Genomic DNA, 24509 nt, shown 5'->3' with positions numbered 1-24509 from the left:
ATATCCTTCCTTCCTTCCTTCCTTCCTTCCTTCCTTCCTTCCTTCCTTCCTTCCTTCCTTCCAAAATGTGACAGTTAGACGGCAAAACTCTGGGAGAGGTTCATGAATTAGAAATTGAAATAAAGAAACACCAATTGTTCCCAATCTACTTAGTTCCACAATTGTTTCTTATTTAAAGTATACAGCTCTTAACATTGCTTTAGATGCTAGATTTTAATATCCTAATATTTGAATAGAGGGGGAAGAGAAATATTTCCCTCTTCTCAGCCTTTGAGAAATACAGTATACTACAAACAATTTCTACTTCTTTATCATATGAGAAGAATCACCATTCAGTGATAGGTGCATTCTTGATATGGAAAACATTCATATGCAGGTCTTTCTGCTTAAAAAGATAAAGTAATAGGTTATGGAAAACATTATCTTCCTGAATACTCTGGGTACTCATAATCTGTTAATCAAAGCAGACATTTTGAACTAGATAGATTAAATCAGACTAGGCAAAAATGACTTCTTTGATTCCTAATTTTTAAGATGTCTACCAAAGAAAACATGGAATATAGTTTTATGAGATGTGGAAATGTTCCCAGTGAGTTTTCCCTAATTTGACCTTACAAAACCTAACCCACCCAAAATGTCTTTTAGAAAAGGGACAGAAATATCTAAAGCAGTTTACTCACTTTTATAAATATAACCTGTCTTGAGAATTTCTTGAGTCAATTTTGTGATCTGTAAAAACAATAGAGGTGGTGTTAGCATCACATATTAATTGCATAATAGGATTAATTTAAGTGGTAATTTAAACAGTTAAGTAGCCCAAAAAAATATTTGCTAGACATCCTTTCCATTCTTATTTCATTATAAACCAATGCCTGCTGTTTACTACACAAGGACACTAAATAAAGATCAAAGTGTTGGAAATACAGCTTTTTCCCAACTATTTAAAAAAAAAACTCTTAAAGATCAAAATCTTACAGGAAAATATTCCCCCTTTAAAACGAAGATGATTTGCTTACCCCTCTTGTGTAATGTAAGGGTTAAGAAAAGGAAACAAATTCTTCAGATGTAAATGTTCTACAGGTACTAGGAATTAAGGGCAACATAACACCTCCCTCGAAGGCTTTCTTAAAGTTACCTTGAAGTAACTTCATCTTTTTCCAGGATCATGTACCAGTTTTAGTTCTCAGGATGCATGAATGAATAATATATTTACATATTTACATAATTGACCCCTTAGCATGATTGCTCTTTAACTTAATATGGATGAAGGGTCAAATTACATATAACATCAAATATGTCTTTTTAAATATAAAAGCCAATGGGAATGATAATTGCTAAAAATGCAGCAGGTGGGATTTAATTATTTTACCTCAGTTGCACTTTTAACAAAAATCACTCCTTTGTAGCTGTTATTTCTATTGGGATTGAAACTCTCATTAGTGCTGCTCCTAGCAGCTACTATTTCCATTTTTAAAAAAGAATTATATATTTAGTGCAAAGATGCAATTAAAGATAATGTCAGAAGTCATTCTAGCACAGTGGTTCTCAAAGTGTCACCAAGACCATTTTGGGACGTCCATAAAGTGAAATAAATATTTAAAATGTCTGTTTTAATTTCCAATACAGTAAATATCAAAAAATAAATTGGGATCCTCTTATCATTTTTAAGAATGTAAGGGGATCGTGAGACTGAAATATTTCAGAACTACTGTTTAAAAATTAAACAATCAAAGATTAGTCCATGTTTTGCAAAAAAGAGACTGTCCTGCTCACTGTTCTATGTATAAAAGTTGTGACTAGCAACTACAAATTAGAATTTTAGTGGAATTTCAAAATAATTTTGAAAAAGGCATTATTCACCATCTCTGCATACATATTATTTGTTCCACTTCAACTCTTTATGTAGTTAAAAACAATCACTATCACAAGAGCAGAAACAATTTGAAAATCTGAAAAACTGTTTATAGTACTCAAGATGCAATCAAAATCCAGGATATGAATTTGACACCTTGACACTCTAGAATAAAATGTTTTCTGTATAAATTAGCACCTGAGTAGCTACTCTTTCCTACTTTTCCAAGGAGAATAGAGCAACTTCCTTATTTATCAGCTACATTGATGTTAATCCCTGAAATTTATGATGGAAGACTCTTTTCAATCTGGTGCCCATAAGAATCTTTAATTTCAACTCAATATCCCTAAAAATGCACTGCTAGTGATCATTGGCGTTGAAGTCAAGCAAATCTAGAGAACAATGAGTTAGGCAAAGCTACTCAGTCTAAGGTGTTTCCTGGTTATTTCATTTGCATAAATAGAATTTCTATTAGAAACATGTGATATTTATGGGATTACTCCAATCCAGTTTCTCAGTCAAGGATATTAAGTTTAGTTACAACTGGATAGACTGGAACAGCACACAACTTTTTCTATTTGTTTTAGCCTGAAAAAAGAAGTGTGATGTAGAACAATCATGGATTCATCTGGTCTCACCTTAGTTTATCCTCCTGCTACATGATCTTACTTTGCAGCTCTTGTATACTTTTATCTTTGCTTTTACATTATTTTCTATTAAAAGATTGTGTAAACTAGTAATGTGCAAAATCACAATGTGGTATATTTTAAAACTTTCTCATACTGTTAGAGTGGAAACATTAACATAAATGGTTTCTGGATCAGTCAATAAAATCAAAGTATCACCCACTTTTGAGGTTTGTCATTTAAAGGCATTCCTACTGATCTAATGAAAATAGAAAAAAGCAGCTTATAATAAGAAATTCTCCAATAGTTCTGCTTCAGTCACTCTGATACCTCTGAGATTCTGTTATCCCCCTCCCCTTTTTCTTTTTTGGTTGAGATACTAATGAACCCATTTACAGTTCCAGTCTCAGATATTAGATCCCAAATGAGAGGAAAATAACATATGTAAACTAATTTTTAAGACCTAGCAGGCAATCCACACACAAAATCTGCACACATATTTTTAAATTTTCTGAAAGAAAAAGATCCAGTACATTCAAATAATGGTTTAGTCACAAGCTAAACAATTAAACCTTTGAAAAGTAAATTGTTCTAGTTTTATTGTCTATCATTTTTGTTATTTCATGCAAGAAAAAAAGAACTGTCTTAAAACTGATGTCTTAAATTCAGACATCATTAATTGCTTTTAAGTTTCTTCTTTGTCAGAACATGTCAGTTTTTCTTCTTCCTGCCATTTGGAGAACAATGAATGGACTAACTAAAACATTCCTTTAATTCAATCCAGATAATTGCATTTGGGGACAATGCTTTACACCAAGTATCAAAGTCCCAAACCCGGTATAATTAGAACTGGTTTTGTGAATGGAACCATTACAAAATGTGAATTGCTATATGATTGAAAATATGTTTTAATGTCATGAAAATAGGGTTCTGTTGGAAATTATTCTTGAAAGTTGATTTACATAAATTGAAAATGTGTGCATTAATGCAAAATATACAAACAGAACTTAAATCCAATTAGGGCTGAGCTGTAAAAGGTGAAAAGATTCTGGCTTTATGCTCCCATGCTATTTGAATGACCTTTTCATCAGAGATATGATGATGATTGACAAGGAATTAGGGCTTGATCCAAATGTGAACGAGTCTTAATTCCTTATCCATCAAAAATATCTCTGAATGTAATTCATCTGCGGAGGGAAGCAAGCAAATAATACTGTTTAAATGAAACAATGCATCTCTTATGCCTGTTACAAAATTATAAATAAATCCTAATGCTAATAGGTGTAAAAATCTATTAATTGAAAAAAAATGATTACATCTGCTTTTTTACTGAATCATATGTAATGAGGCTTACTTCAAAGCATTTTTTTAAAAAATGAATATAAACATAAAATATAAAATAATCACATCATAGCACTTCAAATGGAAATATTAAGATTAAACAGGATTATTAAAAATGGTCTAGATTCATTACATTTATTAAAAATGTTGAATCTCAACATTATCATGCAAGCAAATGAAATAATTTTCATTTTTATCAGTTCAGTAGTGATAATCAAAAGGATACCACTAGGGGGGAGAAATACAATAATTTAAAGCCAAAATATACACATTTTCTTATGAAAGAACTTATTCAAATGAAAGAAAAGTATTGCTGGGTAGGACATCTGGAAAATGTACTGCTTTGTAAATTATAGTTTTTAACATGTTTAGCATAAAATAAAAAATAAAAGATGATAATATTTTGACATCTGAGACTTAGCTGTTGAAAAACAAGATTAACACATATGTATATTTTACTTACTTCATAATGAGAAGACTAAAAAAAGTGACTGGACCAACTGTTCTGAAAACAGAAATGTCATGCTGTTATGAAGAAATTAATAACAGAAATTTGTTTGGGAACCAGTTAAATTTATTTGGAGGAATAAAGAAAAATATTATGCGTGTTCTAGACAGAACCAATTGAGAATAACATTAAAAAACTTAAATGATTTTTGAATTCATTAAAATAACATGTTTTGGCTGCAGAAATTAAGAATTATCAAAAAGTCAGTAAATAAGAAATCCTTAGAAGAAACATGAAAGATATTTTATTATTTCCTAGTTTCACCTTAGATACCCTGAATAGGTCCAAGATTGTCCAATCAGATTTGGGTATACATGTTCATTATTCTGAAAGCTAAGCCAAATTCATCCACTAAACCTTATGTGGCAGAATGTGACAATATCCAATATATAGTACTAAAGGACTTTATTCAGAAACATTACATCATGCAAGGGTTATGTATTATAGTTGGGAGGCAGTAGTCTGTTTTTTCTTTGTTGGTTTAGATGTTATTACCACCTATAAACTTCATGGTTTCTAGCTTATGTAGCATAAAGTCTTATGATTCGTTGTTCCCTTGATTTCAACTGAACTTTGTTCTAAATGAATATCCAGGAAAAAAACCTGCTTAAGGTAAACAAATGAAGCCAATTGGACAGGGTTTGGGATAAGACCAAACATTTATTATAATGGTTCATATTCAAGAAGGATTTTTTATTAGTTATTCTTGAATAATAATTGGTTCATCCTGCATATTAATAAACAAATTGGGTCATTTTGTTATAATATTTAGACTTGTTTGTGGTCAAAGGTACATCTAAGCACGTGAGTATCTCCATGCAATCATACGTAGAATGCATCTTTTTTTAAAAATGTGAAGAGTTCCCATGATTAGCAAATGAAATGAGAAAACAACTATCAACTATTTCAGTTACTTAGAAGGTTAATTCTAGGTCCTTACTTTTCACTATTGCAGCTGCAAAACTCAGAAAAAAATATTGTATCTGTAGACTAAGGTTGGGACTCCTATGTGAAAAGTATAGGTTATAGAGAAGACAACTATTTCTCAGAAAGAGAAAAAGAAGAAAAGAAAATCTATTACAAAAAATATAAAGAAACAAGAAATATTTGTTTACCATCTCAAAATAGATGGATCAAAAGTCAATATAGACTTCTTAAAATGTTGTTACTGAGTATGGTGATTTTTCCCTCCCAATATCCTCCCTTTATGCCTTCAACAAGAAATTCTTATTTCACCAAATCACAAGTGATTGCTAGAAAAAGAAACAGAATGAGCAAAAGTTGCACAAGTGTCTTTCTTGTAACAGACTTTCCAGTTCTACTAGGTCTTTCTATTAGTGTACTGTAATGGCAGGTATTATAATTCATTTCAGAACAATACAGAAATATAGTTTTTGTCCCATCACACTCTATAACAGCACAGCTAAAGAAAAAGAGGGCATTTCAAATTTGCCTCTACTATGTCCAATTTCAGAACCGGTTTGAAATGCACATATATGGTATATATTAAAGGCTGATGGCAATGGAATTGTCTACACAAATTTAGCAACATAGTCATGTTTTTCATTGCATCAAGATCAGGCATATCTAGAAGAGATCCTTATTTAACCAAATGAAACAAAGTGTAATGGGTAGCAAACTAGCCAACGAGAGACCAAACAGATTGAGGTGCCACAACATTTTTCATCGATGGAAAATTTCTTTTAACAAGAAAATAAATATACGATAGTCTCGCACACCACATATAAACATATTTAAAAATGTTTAAAATGGTTTGGAGCCAGCCCTTTTCTAAATTTTTAGTAAACAATTATTTGTATAAATAAGGTATAAGAACATACAGCATGCTGCCAATATACTGGAGGAAATATGGGTGCAGCAGCTCTCAACAATGAACTTTCATAAACATAAACAAAACCAACTTGTTTGCTTTTTTTCTCCGCAAGCTGGCATGTAATGCAAAAATAAAAGCAAAATTTCAATCTTTTAAATTATTTTTAAATTTAAATTAATGCATCTCTACTACGATCTTTTCCTGCATAGAATGTCAAAGCTCAGCCTTCTCATAATTAAAGCATTTTTTCCTACATTTCCATTTTTTAAAAAAAACCAAAGCTGGGAATGTTAAAGTCAAAGTGACCAAGCAACTATGTGCAGAAAGTAACCCTTTTATTATATTATATACTGTAGTAGTAATAAAGTTTGTTTGAAGTGCATGAATAAAAAGTTAGTGAAATTACAGGAGGAACAATCTATATAGCAATAATAGGTGCATTCACTGTGCATCTGAAAAGAAAAGAGAGAGAGAGAGAAAGAGAGAGAGAGAGAGAGAGTTTTCACTCATTTTGGCCTAAAACTTGTGTTCAGGTTTCCAGAATTCTGACATCAGAACCCAGATAACACTGATTAGAACCATAAGGCTTTACAATAAAAGCTAAAATATTGACCATATGATGGCAAAAAAGTCTTTATTTTGTGGTTAACTTATTCTCTTCTAGCTACTCTCTGATGAAGTGGGTGGTGCTGTAGAGGAAGACCTTCGTCTTCTAGACAAGGACCTTGATCGTTCTGCACTGTAGGTTACATGCTTATCATAATTTTGTATCTGAGCTTCAAGAAATTCCCTTTGCTGCTGGCTAATTGTCTGGCTAATCAGTCCAGGGAGAGCTTGGATGCTACCAATTAAAGTTTCCAGTTTTGTTTCCAGAGTAACAATCCTCTTCTCAAAGTCTTCACTTCGTTCATTCAAGTCCGAAATCATATCATACATGATGTTTTGAGTCTAAAAGGAGAAAGAAAAGATGAAATAAATTATGCCAACAAGATTTTTCAGCAGTATTTTTCAATGTTCAAGTTTCACTCATAAACAAGGAGAATGTACACAAATAGATTCGCAACTGGAACCAACCTATTTTACTTACTTATTTTTGTATGCTACGTACTGCATTGAACAGAAGCTATTAATTTTTGGTGGAGCACTTCCACATGTCAAGCATGAAAAATTCCTCAGAAGAATAAAGATACACAGACGTGAATCATGCGTGTCTAGAAATCTATTTATCCCAGAAGCTGTAAAGATTCTCTGCCTGTGAAATAGATTTTAGTAGATCAATTGTTTCATTTTTCTCCAATATTACCAGAAGAAAAATGTTATTTTCCCAAAGGTCTCAGTACACATTATGCAGTAGTATTTTTTCCTGTTTTCTATATAGCACAAAATTATTCCTTAAACTCTATCCCGTATTCCCCATTCTGTCTCTTGGCTACTCTTGGTACTCCAGTGCTTTTTACCACCAGGCACCAACAAAGGGGTTTACAAAGTCTATCATCTGTTATATTGCAGAATTCCTCTAACCTTGAGCAAAGCATGAAATGCTCCTCTTTGATTGAAAAGAGATGTTGAGTATAATAATCAGATAGGTAAGTGTTACAGGCAATGTGGTAAGGTCCAGTCCAAGAAAAGGCAGTGCAACAAAAATGCAAAAATATGGTATTGATTGAAGAAGCCCTGGCATTTATACAAATCAAAATAACAACCTAATGCAACTACCTGATAAGAGTCTTTTCTCTCATTTAGAACCCTTGGGTTAAAACAAAACAAAACCCTTTTGATTAATCAGAGTTGAACACTCTCTTCTTTTTCTTTTATCAACCACCACCATAAAAATCCAACAACATAGATTCCTAATAGCTGACTGGCCTTCCCTCAGTGTCTGCCACCTTCTACCTTACACAACCATTATAGTTTATACATATTGTGTTCATATCTCCCATGCACCCTTTACATACGCACTGGACCTACACTAACAGCAGGATTCACTCTAAATTTGATGGATTTCATGACCACAGAGGAGAGAGAGGCTCTGGATGAGTCAGCTGCTATGACCAGATAATAATAATAATAATAATAATAATAATAATAATAATAATAATAATAATAATAATAATAATAATAATAATAATAATAATGAATTTATTAGCCGCTCCCTTTCCAGGCAGGACTCGGGGCGGCGTACACTAGAACATATAAAACATAACACGTGTGTACAAACACATAAACATACATATATACAAAGACATACATGCACGGAGGAGGTAATAAATTACAACATTTAGACAATTAAAACCATTAACATACCCCCATAATAAAAACCCAATATACAATAAAAATTTAAAATTTAAAAAGACAGTCAGGAGGAATACGAAAAAATTACGGTTGAGCCAGGCCAGATAATTGAAAGAGGTGGGTCTTCAACTGTACACGGAAGGAGCGGAGATCGGAAATAATCCTGATGTCACGGGGGAGGTCATTCCACAGGGCTGGGCCCATCACAGAGAAGGCTCTGCTCCTGGGTGTCGCCCCCCGACACTGTTTGGTGGACGGCACCCGGAGAAGTCCCTCTCTGTGTGAGCGAATTGGTCGTAGGGATGTGTGGGGCAGGATGCGATCCTGCATGTAACTAGGTCCTGAGCCATGAAGCGCTTTAAAGATCATAATCAAAACCTTGAAACGCACTCGGTAGACCACAGGAAGCCAGTGCAGCTCGCGCAGGAGAGGTGTTACAGGGGAGTATCTAGTCCTCCCCATAATCACCCACGCGGCCGCGTTCTGGACCAACTGTAGTCTCCGAGTGCATCTCAAGGGAAGCCCCATGTAGAGAGCATTGAAGTAGTCTGGCCAGCTTTGAGATGATTGCTGATATAAACCTTCATGGAATATGGAATAGTGAGCTGGTTAAAACATGTCATCCCAGGAACTTGTTGGAACTTAAGGGACCTGGAGATTTACCTTCCCTCTTAAGAACACAGAATACCCCAGAAACAGGTACTATTGCTTCAAAGCATCCACATATCTTTTACAAACCGTATCAGTCAACTTGATTTGATTTACATCCTGCCTTCTACTGAGTCAAGCAGTCAAGCAGCATGATAGCCTTAATACTAATTATGTTGCTGTTTTAATAGGGAATTGAGGGCAATGATCCAGAATGAAATGTAAGGATGACATCTCAAAATAAACTGAATCAAGTATCAACTACAGCTTTTTCTGGAGCAGTATTCCATGTTAGTGAAGGCAGTGAAAAATGCACAGAATAGGCCAGAGTTGCTGTGTGATTCCTCTTTTTTCAGGAAGGTGGGAATAAGGAGCCAGAGTAGTATGGTGCTTGTTATCTGCAGTTTGCAATATAAAGTAATTTGAATTCAACTTGACCTAAACTTCAGAGTTGGGACAGAGGATTATGATGTAAATTGGCAGCTCCTTGTCGTATAGTTTTAAGTTATATTCATTTTGAGGATTTGAAGGATACTGACAGAAGGTTTGAAAAAATAAGGGTTACCTCCTGCAATAACCCTATCCACCTGGCTGCTTAAATTGATAGCAAACTCAGCCTCAATGCTTAAGAGAGATAATTAAGGCTTCTCTAGAGGATGGCTATATTTTTTGTGTCAGAAAAAAGTAATGATAAATTTACTATTAAAGAAACCTTCTGTTAAACATAAAGAGCTGGAAAGCTATCTACTTCAAACATACTATTTCCAAAGATAGTACTGTATATGAGAACTTCAGACTTATCCAGAGAATGCTAATTATGTGCAGCAATTTCAAGTAGACTTTCAATCAAGTGGTGTATAGAAATTGCTTTGGGTATCGTGTTACACTTACATCATGAATTTCTTAGGAATTCTTATGACTTCTTGGTGGATATCCAGGCAGTCATCAGAAGTCAAGTCTGGCTCAAAGTTACACCTACACATGAAAATTGAAGTGGAACCAAAGCCTATGTAGGTTTAATTCCAGATTCACCTATTTATATATTAAGTTCATACCCTGCCTTATTCTGGAGGTCCAGTGGTGCTCCATACACACCCTTCTCAGTTTTGCACACCACAACTTTATGAACTATATTGGGCTGAGAGAGAGTGACTGGCCCAAAGTCAACCAGTAAATTTTCATAGCTGATAGTGAACTAGCAACAGTCTTCTCAGTGCCAGTTCAACTTCTTAATCACTACACCACTTTGTCTCTCAAGTTTTCTAATTATATATTGAATCAATTTATACTGAGTCACAAAGCTCAGAGATGAATTAAAGTTGATCGACAAAAGTACTGTACTTCATTTATAACGTTGTACCAACCTTCGCCAAGTCCACCAAAGTGTTTGCCTGGTCATTCAGTTTTCTCTGTTCCATTTTAACACTTCTTAATCTAAAAGATAGAAATCCAAGTCAAATATTTCTTCTTTGAAAGCTCAAAAAACCTGTATATGGCATGCATCTAAACAAATAACTGCATGGACAATGTCTTGAATACTTTGTGTACAGTCATAACTGGTTATGTGTCTGGGTACAATGAAGAGCATGCTTCCTTAACACCGCAAAAAAGAAAGTGAGAGCAAGAAAATGTGATGTCCCCGTTGCCATGGTTAACGCTGAATTCAAAGAGAGGAGTAAGGATTTATCCATAGTATATGAAAGAAAGCCAAAACATTCCTTAAAGCTCCTGTATCCTAGCAAGTAGCCATAGGAAGTAATGAGTAATTTCCTCATTGTTACCTTAAGTAATTATACTTCTTCCTTATGCCTACATGATTAGATACAGGTAAAAGCCCTCTTCAGTCTGAAATGGATTTGGTTAGGAGGTGTTTGAACCTGATGAAAACACAGTGATAAGTGAGTTCCTTCTCAATATGTAAAAACTTTTATCTGACCAGCAGCTAAATGATTAATATGTTAGTCATTATTATATTATTAATAACATATTATGTTAATATGTTATTATTGTCCTTGTTGCTGTGGCTTACCTAAGTACTTTAGAAAAAATCTGCATGGATATTTTTTTTTAATTGGTTTAGTTAGCCTGTTTATCTGTCAGTGATTGAGATGGAACATTAGGCAGATCAGATGGGTATACTGTAAAAGAGACCCCTGGGTATATCCTTCCCTTGATGCCTAAATCATTCCATTCGTGCTAATTAACTGAACATGGTAAGAAAGGAAAAACAGGGTGTATTATGCTGCATTGTAATACGAAAGTTTATGCTCAAACTTTATGCCCCAAAGAGGCTGATTTGAGATTGACAAAGACTGGCAGCTCTTTTGTCCTCATGATTCAAAAGGGGGAGAAGACAGAAATAACTATTTTGTGGTTCCCTCCTCCACCCACACTGTCTTTTACTGCGTTTCCCCCCCCCCTCCCCAAATTTCCTTATTAGCACCAAAGTACATTCAGAGTTTTGATATGCAAGCATTCTTTAATTCGATCAGAGGAAGCAGTTTTATATGTAGTTTATTTTGTGCACCAGGAACTGTTCTCTCTACCAAAGCCAATATGGAAATCCTACAGGTAAGGACATTCTTTATGTTGGAAATCAATGGCCACAAAGAATTGCTTGGAGGATTATTTTGTAGGTGGTCATCTATCACCACTGGGTTGCACTGGCAATAAAGGCATCTGTGCAAAAACCTACAATCCACTGGTTTAAATACATAGCCCACTGCTGATAACTGCATGAGGAAGTTATTCAGTCCATAACATAGTTCTCATTTGTCACTGTTCGGCGCTCTATATTTTTATATCTGAAAATCTATATCTCATTAAAGAAATACCAGTAACCTCAGATGGATAGAGATTTTATTATGTTCTTTTTTTCAAAGTCATTTCCGTCAACCCCACTGGAATTGTTTTTGTTACATAATTTGGAATGCTTTTATTTACATATTTTAATCAATTTATCTTAAAAGTGGTATTATATAGCCTTTCCCGATAGATACCTATGGAATTTTTGTTCATCTTTTATTTCTTCAGAATGAAATCTAGCTTTATCACATGGTCAGAATTCAGAAGATCCCTAATACCCTTTAAAAGGCCTGCTTGAAATGAGGATGAAAATATGGCTGTAGTTGCACAAACTCATCATTACTGTCAGGAGAGAAGGCTCAACCTCATAATGTCAGAAAGAGGAAGAATATATGAGCAAACATCTAACAAAGTCCTATGTGGTTGTAAACATAAACCAAAAAAGGAAATAAAACAAGAGTGCCAGTTAAATAAACACAACTTGAATATATTTTAGGCATGTTGATTTGTCTGTACAACCATTCAGAAATGTATTAAAACTAGATTGTCAGTTATTTTTGAAAACAAAAAGGCCAGTTATGAAATTTAGAATTGCTACTCCTTTCTTCCTCATATGACATATGGAACAAGTATGGAAAAGTATCAAATCTGTTCCGATTTTTTCCCTGATAAATGTGTGTTACTAAGAGAGCATTTCTATCTTTCAAAATATGGTTGTTCTTAGCCTTATATGACTTGTGAGAGGAAAACACTATTATTTTCTTAGCTGCAACAGTCAGATTAAAAATGAAACTAGTCGGATCTTTCTCTGTAAATTATGAAATATTGATACTCTGATTCATCCCTTCTGAACTTCACTTATCACAGAAAAAATTCATGACTTTGGATTGCAGTTCCACAGTAGCAACCAGACTATAGAAATTCACAAATAAAGTATCCATTTGTTGCATGCAGACAGAGGTAAATTCTGCAAATTTTAAAGGAACAGCTCACAAAACTTACTTCCGAGCTCTATTTTCATTGTTGAAATAAAAGACAAAACAAAGAAAAGAAACTGTAACATTTTCTAAAACAAATCAGTACAAGGGATGGTCTTCAAGTGAACGCAATTGGATCTGTACAGCTTGCACTTCTCACGTATTCCCTATGGTGCCAGGGGACCCATGCCTAATGAAATCTGTGCCCAACTCAGATGTAAGATAACATTGTTGTATCATTACACCCTCTACGCCCCCATTTCACCACAACTGAATTAATTGATTTCTATTCACATTCCTTGCTATACATATACAAAGTAATACAGGGGTAACATAAAAGTTTAACTTCCCTTCCCAGCATGACTTTTATCAATGGGAAAATGGATCACCATAAAATAGCAACATGCTTTGTACATCTCTGTCATGGAAGTTTGATCTTCCCTCCTTTTCCTAACAAAAGGGTGCTTCGTTTGCTACCACCAAAAGAAGACTGCAGAGCCATTCAGTCTTTGTTTTCTTGACCAGAATTTTCCTGGTAGGAAAGAAAGATGGAAGAATTGATGGAATATTTTGGGGAGATGGGAATATGGAAAGCAATAGAAAACTCTTCCCAGTGGAGTATCCATACAACCCAGATCACCCGCCATTGGTTTTGCCTCACTTTCACCGTGATGTGAAAGTCAGGGGTACAGCAGGGCATTAAGCTCTTCAAATGAAAAACAAAGGCATAAGAGATGCTGAAGTGTGTTTTTTCTAAAGTAGATGCAGAGCAATGATTCCTACCCCCTCCCCAACATTCGCTGACCGATTGGGAATGTGGTCTGTTTGGGATATGTCATCATCAAGTTAATTATTATTTTTTGAACAATTGCACCAAAGTCCAAAAGGAAGGGGCAATAGTAGTATGAGAATGCAAGGGATAACTTCAGAGGAAGAAACAGATTATTTCCTACATGTGGTAGGACTTAGTGATGCCACACGGGCATCATTGAAAGGCCAAGAGAAGGAGAACTCTGCATAAAAAGGAAGGTTATAAAAATGGTTCTAAGTTATTTCCTACCCAATAGCAGAAGAAGCATACCCTTATACAGCAATTTTGAAATAAATGGAGCAAAGCTTTTAGAATATAATTTTATTTCAGGAGGGAGGCTCAAACATCTTTCTAGCAGAAAGCATGGTAAGTTTAAAAAATAATTTTTAAAAATTACATTCTAGTGAAATAAGAAATTACTGCAATTAATTGCCATTCTGTTCTATTTAGGGGCTAATCATTGCTCTGAATTCAACTAGCGTTAAATGTAATAATACACAAACTGATTATCTGCTACTAGTTCTCTCTAGAGTTTACATCCAGTTGTAAATATGTCCAACTTAATTCGAAGCATGCACAACTATATATCACTATGAAATGTGATCTGAGCTCAGATATATTATATTTTTCAATTTTCATATCTTGCCTTCCAAAGTACCTAAAGAAAATGCAACGAATTCTAATATTTTCTAGATTATATTATTCAAGCAAAAAAATAAAGGAATGAAAATTTCATGTAACTATATTTTGAAAGCATATTTCATTTTATATTATTATGCCCTTTTCTATATGCAGCATTGTTGAACTTCATGTTTGCTAAACCACATAAATATTTATAGATATTGAATTTTGCTTGAGCATATTAAATAACCATTGATTTCATTCAGCCTCTTCTACTCTACTGTGGCTGAAAAGGAAATACTATTACAACTATTTAATATGGTCAAATCAATAGCACAAGAAAAAAAAAAGACATTTACAAAATCTCTTCTCCTTCACTCTGGCATATAATATATGTGACTAAATTCACCCCTGCCATAGTGAGAGCCATGATCAAAATGTTCATTGTACAGATGTCCCATTTCCCTTTTTACTCTAGATGCAGTGAAAGGAAAAAAGAAGAAGAAAACAAAAGTTTACTGTTTATTTGAATTATTTAAATTTATGCTAAACCGTAAATTAGCTTTATATATTACAGTGAGCTTCGTGGTCTTCACAGCCATGATGAAGAGACTGGAAACTTTTGCTTTCAGTTTTGCTTAACAACTTTTAATGATGCCCAATTTATTAATAATATAAACATTATCTATTGAAATGAGTCACTTTGAAACCACAGTTGTATAATGTCTTGTTTCAGCAAATCATAGTTAACATTAGGATTCAGAGCAGTGGTGGGTTGCTAACAGGTTTACTACCAGTTCGCTCATGCTCTCCCACACTCTCCCACGCTCTCACGCGCAAGCTTCTGCACATGCGCAGAAGCATCCGGGAAGATGGGTGGACCTCCCGCCATCGCCACTACTGGTTTGGCTGAACCAGGAGCAACCCACCTCCGATTCAAAGTCCAGATATGGATGCACAATTTTAGATTACTTAAAACAGGTTTTTTTTGGTGTAACTGTCATATAGAAACATGACAGCGCAACACTTTCTGCTTATCAAGATTTTGGTAGTAGTGTGGACACCTATTGGTGCCTCCCTTTTCTGAGCACTAGCAAAGGACTAGTTCTCAAAAATGTACATCAGACAGAAATATAATGTGGAACATGTATTCCTTTTATTTTATTTTATTTTATTTGCAAAGAGCCTGCAATTTCCAAAGTTTCCACCTCAAAATCGTGGTTTGTTCTTATATTTTCTATATTAAAGTGGAACCAACAAGTTTCTTTTTCTTTTTTACAAATATAAATCTTACTTTAGCAATATTGCTTTTTAAATAAGTTAATCATTCCAAAACATCACAGCTTTAACTCATAAAATGCAATTAGCATATTGCCAGAACCTTTAATGGCTGTAATAAAAATAATTTGATTTGACCATATTAACCTAAGGGATAATACCAATATTATTTATGCAGTTTCAACACTTCCCATTAACTGATAAGATGATCCTCCAGATATTCTTATCTGTCATCTAATGTACTAGCACAGTTTATACTCTAAACAATCATATATATGAAAGGCATTTGCTTTTAAACAATCAAAATAATTCATATTGAAAAGTTCCAGGTAAAGGGGATGGATATGGCTGCATGCAACATTTTTATTTCCATTCATTTTCCCTTCTCCCACCACCACAAATATTCATGCCATGCCTTTGATATCTTTGGTTTTAGAGGTATATCATAATTCTTGTGTAGATTAGGCTGTTTATATGAATGCATATCCATCTGCAGAATTTTGGGGCAGAGTTCTTTTAGTTTTTGTTTCCTTTCAGCAGAAATGCATATTCAGAAAGAAATAACTTTCTTCCTGAGATAAAGAGTACTATTTATTCATGCCATTCTGTTGGAAAAAGGAATCTGCCAATATATCATCCAACCTATCATCCCTCCCCATTCTCTCTTCTATTCTACCCAGCCTGCCCAAAATCTGTTTCAAAGGTCAGAATCCTCTGGAGCAGATTTGGGGCATATCAAGAAGTGAAATAGGAGGAAAATCGAAGGAAGCTCCATCAAATAGGCAGATATGCTCAGTATCTAATGCAGTACCATATATGGAACATTATGGAATATTAAATGGAATAAACAGAAAGTCACATTTGAGGCAGTTGTCTGGAAGCCAAACCTATGGGATTATCATAACAGCCTCACAAGGGCAAAAGAGACAAATCAAAGAATACTTACTGGTGAATAGCTTGCAAGAATTTGCGCTGATGTTTCCTTACTTTTGCATGGTCTATTTTTTTTACCAGCTTGGTGTTTTTATAAATTAACCATGTTTCCCTGAGTACATTGGCAGCTGCATTTTTCACCTATTTAACAAAAACAAAATCAAACATACATCAGGATGTCTGAATTCAAGTTATGTCCCTTCCAAGATTTTCCCTGAACATATTTTCTATCATAAACATTTACAGGAGAAAATGCTCCTGAGGAAAAGTGTTTTTAGATGGCTCATGATAACAACTATTCTTATTTTATGCCTTCCTTCGGTTGGTTCTTCAAGGAACAAACACCTGTTCCCATCACCTTGTTGTCCGATACATGCAAAGAGGTAAGGATAAGAAAAGTCAAGATGGCAGCCATGATGATATGTGATCAAAGCTCTGCTTCTTTTTTTGTGTGCCACACATACAAATATAAATGGCGCTTCAACTGTACCATTGTGGCCTTTAAAAAAAAAACATACTCTGCAGACTCCCCTGTGTGATGAACATGTTGGCCTACTGCCATATTCTCCATATGGGGGAATTTCTCCTTTATTTTGTGTTGCCATGGAGTGTTTTCGCTCCATGGGGGGGAAAAAAGATGAAATAAAGTTAAAGGTTTGGAACATGCTCTATATATATTTCTAGAGAACTGATTATAACTAAAAGTTGGAATGCTGAAGAATAAAACAGTAACTGCTGTTTCCAAACACTTTCATTTAAAAGTCTATTTAATATTATCTGCAAACAGAAAGTACATTTCAGACATAACACTATGTACTTGCTACATATAAATAGATTCAATGCATGTACTGCAATTCAAATTATTTTTTAACTGGAACATGCACACACGCACACACGCACACACATACACACACTCCCCTTATGCTTATCTTTGGATTATGCTCTGAGACTTCCAACCAGGGACGTGCGGTCAGGGGAGGTAGGGGAGGCAGAGCCTCACCGCTCTCATCATGAAAATAAAAAAAAAGGGGAAAGGGAAAAGGCACTGAGGAGCCTTCTGCACATGTGGTCTGGGAATGGGACCACGTGTGCAGGAGGCTCCTCTATGTTGTAGCCTCGAATGAGGAGACGGAGACGGAATGAAGCCAACGTATTTATTCAACAAAGAACTGACAGGAACACCAACTAGTCGTCTGACAGCTATTTATATCAGGAGCTGTCAGACGACGAACCAATTGGAACAAAGGATTTCTCCCGCCGGCTGGCCGGCGCGCCTGGGCCAATCAGAGGGGGCCTCCTCTCGACTGCCCTCTGCTGGCCTGGCTCGCCGGTATACAACACTCTAGCCTCAGCCTCCCTCCTGCACACGTGGTCCCATTCCCCGCCTTCCTGAGTCAACATGAAGGGGACCGCGGCTCGCGCTGATGACGTCACCAGCCTCACCAGCCATAAACCTCACCGCACATCACTGCTTCCAACCATAACAACTTCTTCAAATCTGCCAAACTGGACCAAATACATAGAGTAGATTGGAGTGGTTCACATCAGCCGAATGGTACAAGGACTTGGGAATGTCTTCTATCTCTTTCCTTATGCGCACTTTCATTTATGATTTCGTGATTGGTATTTTCTAATATGCTCTTTTTTAACATTCTTTTAAACTGTAAGATGCACTCAGTAGTAATTTTCACCAGAAAGCTGGGAGGGGAGGGGAGGGGGAGCAGGAAGAAGATGGGAAAATACAGGAACAGAATGTTTTCTCTTTGTGCAGAAGTTTTTTGCTCATGCGACATTGGGTCCTGTACTTAAAATTGATACGATGCTTCAAAACTACTGAATATTCAACCTTCCAAATCCAGTTGTTAGAAGTATCCTGATCGGAGAACATAATTAATCAAGATGTTGTTATAAAAATATCCAAAGGTGATTTATATTATAACTTACTCTTTTAGTTAGCTGGGTATCCATCATGAAATTATGTACATGTTTTTCAGCTTTGGTAAGTTCTAGTTTTCTTGCTACCACAGCTACCACTAGTGCAGTGCAACCAGCACCCTGGGAACAGCAATAAAAGAAAACAGAATTAAGGAAAACAGAATTGACAACAAAAAAAGGGAAGGAAAAAAGGAACAGTTCAGCTATTAACTTGGACAATGCAGTCAATTCAGGTCAGTTATATAATGTTAACCAGGGTCTCCGTGAAGAGAAGTCATGGTCTGGATTTGTAATTATAACTTTTCCATAGCCGTTCTTTTGTCCTCTTCACAGAATTTTTCCACAGTGGAGAACGGAACAGCAGAGAATTGTTAAGTATTTATGCTTTTCTCCCTGGTCATAATAAGAGGAAATGAGAAAACAAAGAGTGGAAACTATTGCTTTTTTCCTAGGCTTTAGTTGCATTCTGCCTAGATTTCCAAATTAAATCTTGAGAACTGTAAATACTTTATTGAGGAAAAAAGAAACTTGGGACTTAATAGGAAAAAAAAGTAGTCTGAGAATGAAGATTCTGGAAGAATTTTGTGCTTGTGTATGGATTTGGCATTTAAGATAAAACATACAAAACATATTGATGCCTTTTTTGACATTAGCCACTTTATGAAATAGATATGGATGGTAAAATAAGTTCTTCTCAGGTTCAAAAGACCATTAGCATTTATACCACACCAGGGGTGTCCAAACTTGGGAACTTTAAGACTTGTGGACTTCAATTCCCAGAATTCCCCAGCCAGGCTGGGGAATTCTGGGAGTTGAAGTCCACAAGTCTTAAAGTTCCCAAGTTTGGACACCTCTGTACCACACCAATAATGAATATAATTGAATCGATCAATAATATATGATCACTGTGTCTTAACGGAGAAAATGCAATCATTTTAGGAACAAATGCAATAAAAGCAATGCTTGCTTAAACTTTATCTTTTTACTTTAATACAAATCTTAACTTAAATCTAAGTAAGCCATGAAATGTGAAATACTGTGCATTCTGTCCTTGTATGATCTGTGAGGGTAATCTGGCATTCAGTTTATGATCATTTACAGGAATAGCATATATCAATTTTGGGGCTGGAATTTATATTGTAATGAATATTTGACATATCTGCCTTCATTTAAAAAAATCTTATTTATGTGATTTTTAATAACAGTAAAAATGCATTTGTTCTAAATGCAACTCGTTTATAAATGTCTTCTGGTCTCCTTTATCATTAGTCTGTCAATGGAAAAAGTCAGAGGAAATTTTTAAAAATAGCTATTTTTTAATATCTTCTCCTTCCCCTTCTCTACTCCCAGCTATAGTCAATTAGCAAAGTGTGGATGTGCAATTTGTCTTCTCAAGGATCTTACATAAAGATCCTTACATAAAGAGAATGTAGAGAATCTAGATAATCTTAAACTTCATACTTTAAATCAATTGTGGATCAAATGTTATAAATCAGATATATAAAATGAAAGCCGCCTTCTTCCTATATGCCTACATTTGGCTTATAACAAACTAACCCTAACTCAAACTTTGACTAAGGCTTCCTAATGTACGAATGTGATTTTCTTTGAAAGGATTCTTTTAAAGCCTCCCGTATCCTTTAATCCCCATTAAAAGCTTCCAAATTTATGCAAAGCATAGACTGATTTGACTACTTTCAAGTTTCTGCCTCTTTTCAGAAGAAATCTAGCATTTATATTCATTCAGATATTGAACAAATCTATATAATATTTGGAGAAACAAAAAGCAGGACATGTACCTGACATGTACCAAATGTACATATCTATTGTCTAGCTAGTTGAGACAGAGTTCCAGTTTACAATACATAACCCACGCTTATGAACTGAAAACAATAACATATAGGGAAACAAATACTACAAGCTGCTTCCATAGTTGTAGTTGGATTTGTGAAAAAGACATACATACATGTCCAGAGATACACATTACCCCATTTGTCATTCAACTAAAGAAATTTGTTTAGCCTTTATGCTCAAAATCATAATGGATTGGGGAAAAAACTCATTTTGATTTGAAGCTCTGGCTGTGAGCTTTGTAATACCCGTAGATCCATAGGAATAATTTGATTGAAACATTTCTAAATGCTTTGCAAAATTATATAAACCTTCTATATACCATATATAGTAGTTATGATTAATCTGATTTTTTACATTTTGTTAATCTGATAGTCCGGGTATAGTCACACATGTATGAAATATAGTTCCAGTGCAGAAAATTTGCTATATTTATTCAACCCATTTATTTGGTGATTCCAAATACGTATAATTTCATTTCTACATAATACTAGTTAGTGGTAACATATATTTGTACAATTTATCCTATTCAATTATCTAAAAAGAAAGATAGCACCATTTTATTTGTCTATTTTCAAAAGTGTCACATTGGGTCAAATGCAAGAAAACAGGAGGTAAGATAGTTCAAATGAATACAGGTTTATTGCATGCTAACATTTTCCACAAGTACCTGAACTACTAACCATCAAAGTAAATTGGCAGTAAACAAGACTCAATGGAATTCGAGGAGGGCTGGACTTAGATCTCTTGTGGGTTCCTAGGGACTTGAGACTGACGATGCACTTGACCCCTCCCTTGGTCATCTCCTACATCCGGGATGGCGAACCTATGGCCCGCGTACCACAAGTGGCACACGGAGCCATTTGTCAGGGCACGCGAGGCATTGCTCTGTCAGCTGGCCAGTGCACATGCAGCCTTTTTCAGCCTTTTTAAAACCCATTTTTCGCCGTCCCCAGGCTCCAGAGGCTTTATAGGAGTCTGGGGAGGGTGAAAAGAGCCTCTACCCCCGGAGGCCCTCCGGAGGCTTCAGGAGCTTCCCTGAAGCCTCGGGAGTGCAAAAAAACAGCCCTATGGGCAAAACGGAAGTTTGGGATGGACTTCCAGTTTGCTTGTAGGTTCGGTTTAGGGCCATTTTTAGTCCTCCAGAGGCTTCAGGGAAGCCTCCCGAAGGTCCCTGAAGCCTCTGGAGGACTTAAACCAACCCTACGAGCAAACCAGAAGTGACTTCCGGTTTGCTCGTAAGGTCCTTTTTTGCCCTCTAGAGCCGTGATGGCGAACCTATGGCACGCGTGCCACAAGTGGCACGCGGAGCCATTTGTCAGGGCACGCGAGGTGCTGCCTTGTCAGCTGTCCAGCGCGCATGTGCGCGCTGGCCAGCTGAATTCACCTTTTTAAAAGCTATTTTTCGCCTTCCCCAGGCTCGAGGCTTTATAGGACCCTGGGGAGGGCGAAAAGAGCCGCCCCCACCCCCCCGGAGGCTTCAGGGAACGTCCGGAGGCTTCCCTGAAGCCTTTGGAACACTTAAAACCACCCTCCGAGCAACCCGGAAGTGACTTCCGGGTTGCTCAGATGGTCTTTTTAAGCACTCTGAAGGCTTCAGGGAAGCCTCGGGACGGTCCCTGAACAGGCACAAGACGTGCGTCTCCATCGCCCGGGCCCGGATCGCCTCCGCCGCGCGGCACCTCAGGCTCGGCGTCCTTGCGCCGCTCCGCCCAGCCTCTGCACGCTCGCCAGGTCTTCACATCGCTGCCGCCGGCGCCACCGCCGCTAGGACGGGCTCGGCCGAAGGGAAGTCCGTCAGGCCTCGGCCGCGCCACCCTCGCCTCCTCCTCCTCTAGCCGCGACATCGCAAGGATTAAGGCGAAAGGGGGGGGATGGGGAAAGCGAAGGGGGCTTTGTTGTCCTCCTTCTCCTTCTCCTCCTTTCCCCCTCTGGCTCGAACGCGGCGCCGGGGCCCGGCAGGCAGCGAACGAGTCGGAGCCTGCCGACTGGAGGAAAAGGGTGAGAGGCGGGTCCTGTGAACGGCAGCAGCAGCGACGGCAATAGTCACAACTCGGCGGCGGGCCGCCCCGGCTGGGAGACAAAGGAGGGGAAAGGCGGCAGGCAGCCGAGTTCCGACTATTGCCGCCGCTGCTGCCGCCGTTCACAGGACCCGCCTCTCACCCTCTTCCTCCAGTCGGCAGGCTCCGACTCGTTCGCTGCCTGCCGGGCCCCGGCGCCGCGTTCGAGCCAGAGGGGGAAAGGAGGAGAAGGAGAAGGAGGACAACAAAGCCCCCTTCGCTTTCCCCATCCCCCCCCTTTCGCCTTAATCCTTGCGATGGCGCGGCTAGAGGAGGAGGAGGAGGAGGCGAGGGCGGCGCGGCCGAGGCCTGACGTACTTCCCTTCGGCCGAGCCCGTCCTAGCGGCGGTGGTGGCGGCGGCGGCAGCGATGTGAAGGCCGGGCCCTGGCGAGTGTGCAGAGGCTGGGCGGAGCGGCGCAAGGACGGCGAGCCTGAGGCGCCGCGCGGTGGAGGCGATCCGGGCCCGGGCGATGGAGACGCACGTCTTGTGCCTGTTCAGGGACCGTCCCGAGGCTTCCATGAAGCCTTCAGAGCGCTTAAAACGACCATCCGAGCAACCTGGAAGTCACTTCCGGGTTGCTCGGAGGGTGGTTTTAAGTGTTCCGAAGGCTTCAGGGAAGCCTCCGGACATTCCCTAAAGCCTCCGGGGGGGCGGGGGAGGCTCTTTTCGCCCTCCCCAGGCTCCTATAAAGCCTCTGGAGCCTGGGGAGGGCGAAAAAATCATGCAAAAATGGGCGCGTTGTGCGCGCATGCGCACTGGGGGCGCGTTGCATTATGGGTGTGGCACGCCCGCACACAACCCCCCCCGCGCTCCCCCCACTTGTGGCACGCGAGCCAAAAAAGGTTCGCCATCGCTGCTCTAGAGGCTTCAGGGAAGCCTCCTGAAGGTCCCTGAAGCCTTGGGGGGGGGCTGTTTTTGCCCTCCCCAGGCTCCTATAAAACCTCTGGAGCCTGGGAAGGGTGAAAAAAGCATGCAGAAAATGGGGGGAGTGCCTCTCATGCATGCATGCGCATTGGGGAGGTCGCACATTGCATTATGGGTACGGCATGGCCGCGCACACACACCCTGCGCTCCCCCCCTTATGGCACGCAAGCCAAAACCCATTGCTGTCCTACATATTGTGAACTATAATTAAATAACTTAAAATATGCGGAAGAGTCAAGCTTTTGAAATTTCTTTGACAGCACAGAACACAAGGCAGAACACATTTAGGTATTATCTCTTTCCATATTGGCCTTCCTGTTTTTTAAGATGTTGGGAAGAAGCCCTTTTCTTCCTTTCAATTGGAAAAAGACTTACATGATTGGGAAAAGAGAAAGTGCCTTTCTAGTGGTTGCCCCTAAATGCTAGAACTCCAAATTTTAGGAGGTTTGGCTTGGTGCCCTGAAGTCCATCTATGAGTATGTGTGTGAATAAATGTAGATATGTATGTGAATAAATCTATCTCCTGCTCAGTTATATATTACCCACAGTTTCAATGGAGATCAGTGTGGGTTCTCACAATGGAAAGTCACTTAAATAATTTTAGCTTCATGATGATCCTTTTATTTTAAAATATTCAGATTTAATTTAATTAAGATGCTTAATTACCTACTGTATCTTTCCCTAATAGTTACATTAGCACCTATTCCATGACTTTTAATATTGTTTTATATATTTGATTGTGTGATTGAGGTAATTCATAATAAGAAGCAAGAGTTTTTAATCTCAGATAAGAATCTCCATATGAAGCTGTTATTGAAATACTGAAGAAAAATTAATCTTTGAGGAGGATGTTATCGAAAAGCACAGAAAATATTGTATTTTTGACATCTGCTGCTGCTATCTTCTCACCTAATAAAGAAAAGAGTCTCCCTGAATTCTCATCCCTGGGGTTTCAGCCTAGCTGTAATACATTTAATAAAAAGAATTGAATCATACAAACTGCCTTTTTCTCTTTTGAAACAGAGTTTGGGGACAGAGCAGAGAGAAATCCTTCATCGCTGTTGCTTTGATCTTCCTATCCTGTTTCTGTTCAGTGACGTTTGCCTTTTTTGATGTTTCCAGTGCTTTAGGTAGCTTTAAGTCACCTTAAATCATTTTGTCAATAACATATCTGCATGTTAGAGGTTCTTTGAGCTATGTGAGGAATTTGT

The 24509-nt window shown here is 37.5% G+C and overlaps 1 protein-coding gene across 1 annotated transcript in view; it reads right to left on the bottom strand.

Annotated features, from left to right (window-relative positions):
* Positions 1-4383: 4383 nt before the first annotated feature.
* Positions 4384-24509, bottom strand: part of KCNN2 (potassium calcium-activated channel subfamily N member 2) — a 92307-nt gene continuing 72181 nt past the window's right edge. The window contains exons 5-8 of the mRNA XM_081943430.1: positions 18471-18581; positions 16540-16667; positions 10466-10535; positions 4384-7109 (exon numbers count right to left, since the gene is read on the bottom strand). Of these exons, the coding sequence (XP_081799556.1) occupies positions 6822-7109; positions 10466-10535; positions 16540-16667; positions 18471-18581 (597 nt within the window). The 3' untranslated portion in view covers positions 4384-6821. The remainder of the gene's footprint in view (positions 7110-10465; positions 10536-16539; positions 16668-18470; positions 18582-24509) is intronic.

Source organism: Natrix helvetica (genome assembly GCF_964273705.1).
Source record: "Natrix helvetica genome assembly, chromosome: 2".
Lineage (NCBI taxonomy): Eukaryota > Metazoa > Chordata > Lepidosauria > Squamata > Natricidae > Natrix > Natrix helvetica.
The sequence above is the reverse complement of the archived record's forward strand: the minus strand, read 5'-3'. Positions and strand labels throughout refer to the sequence as shown.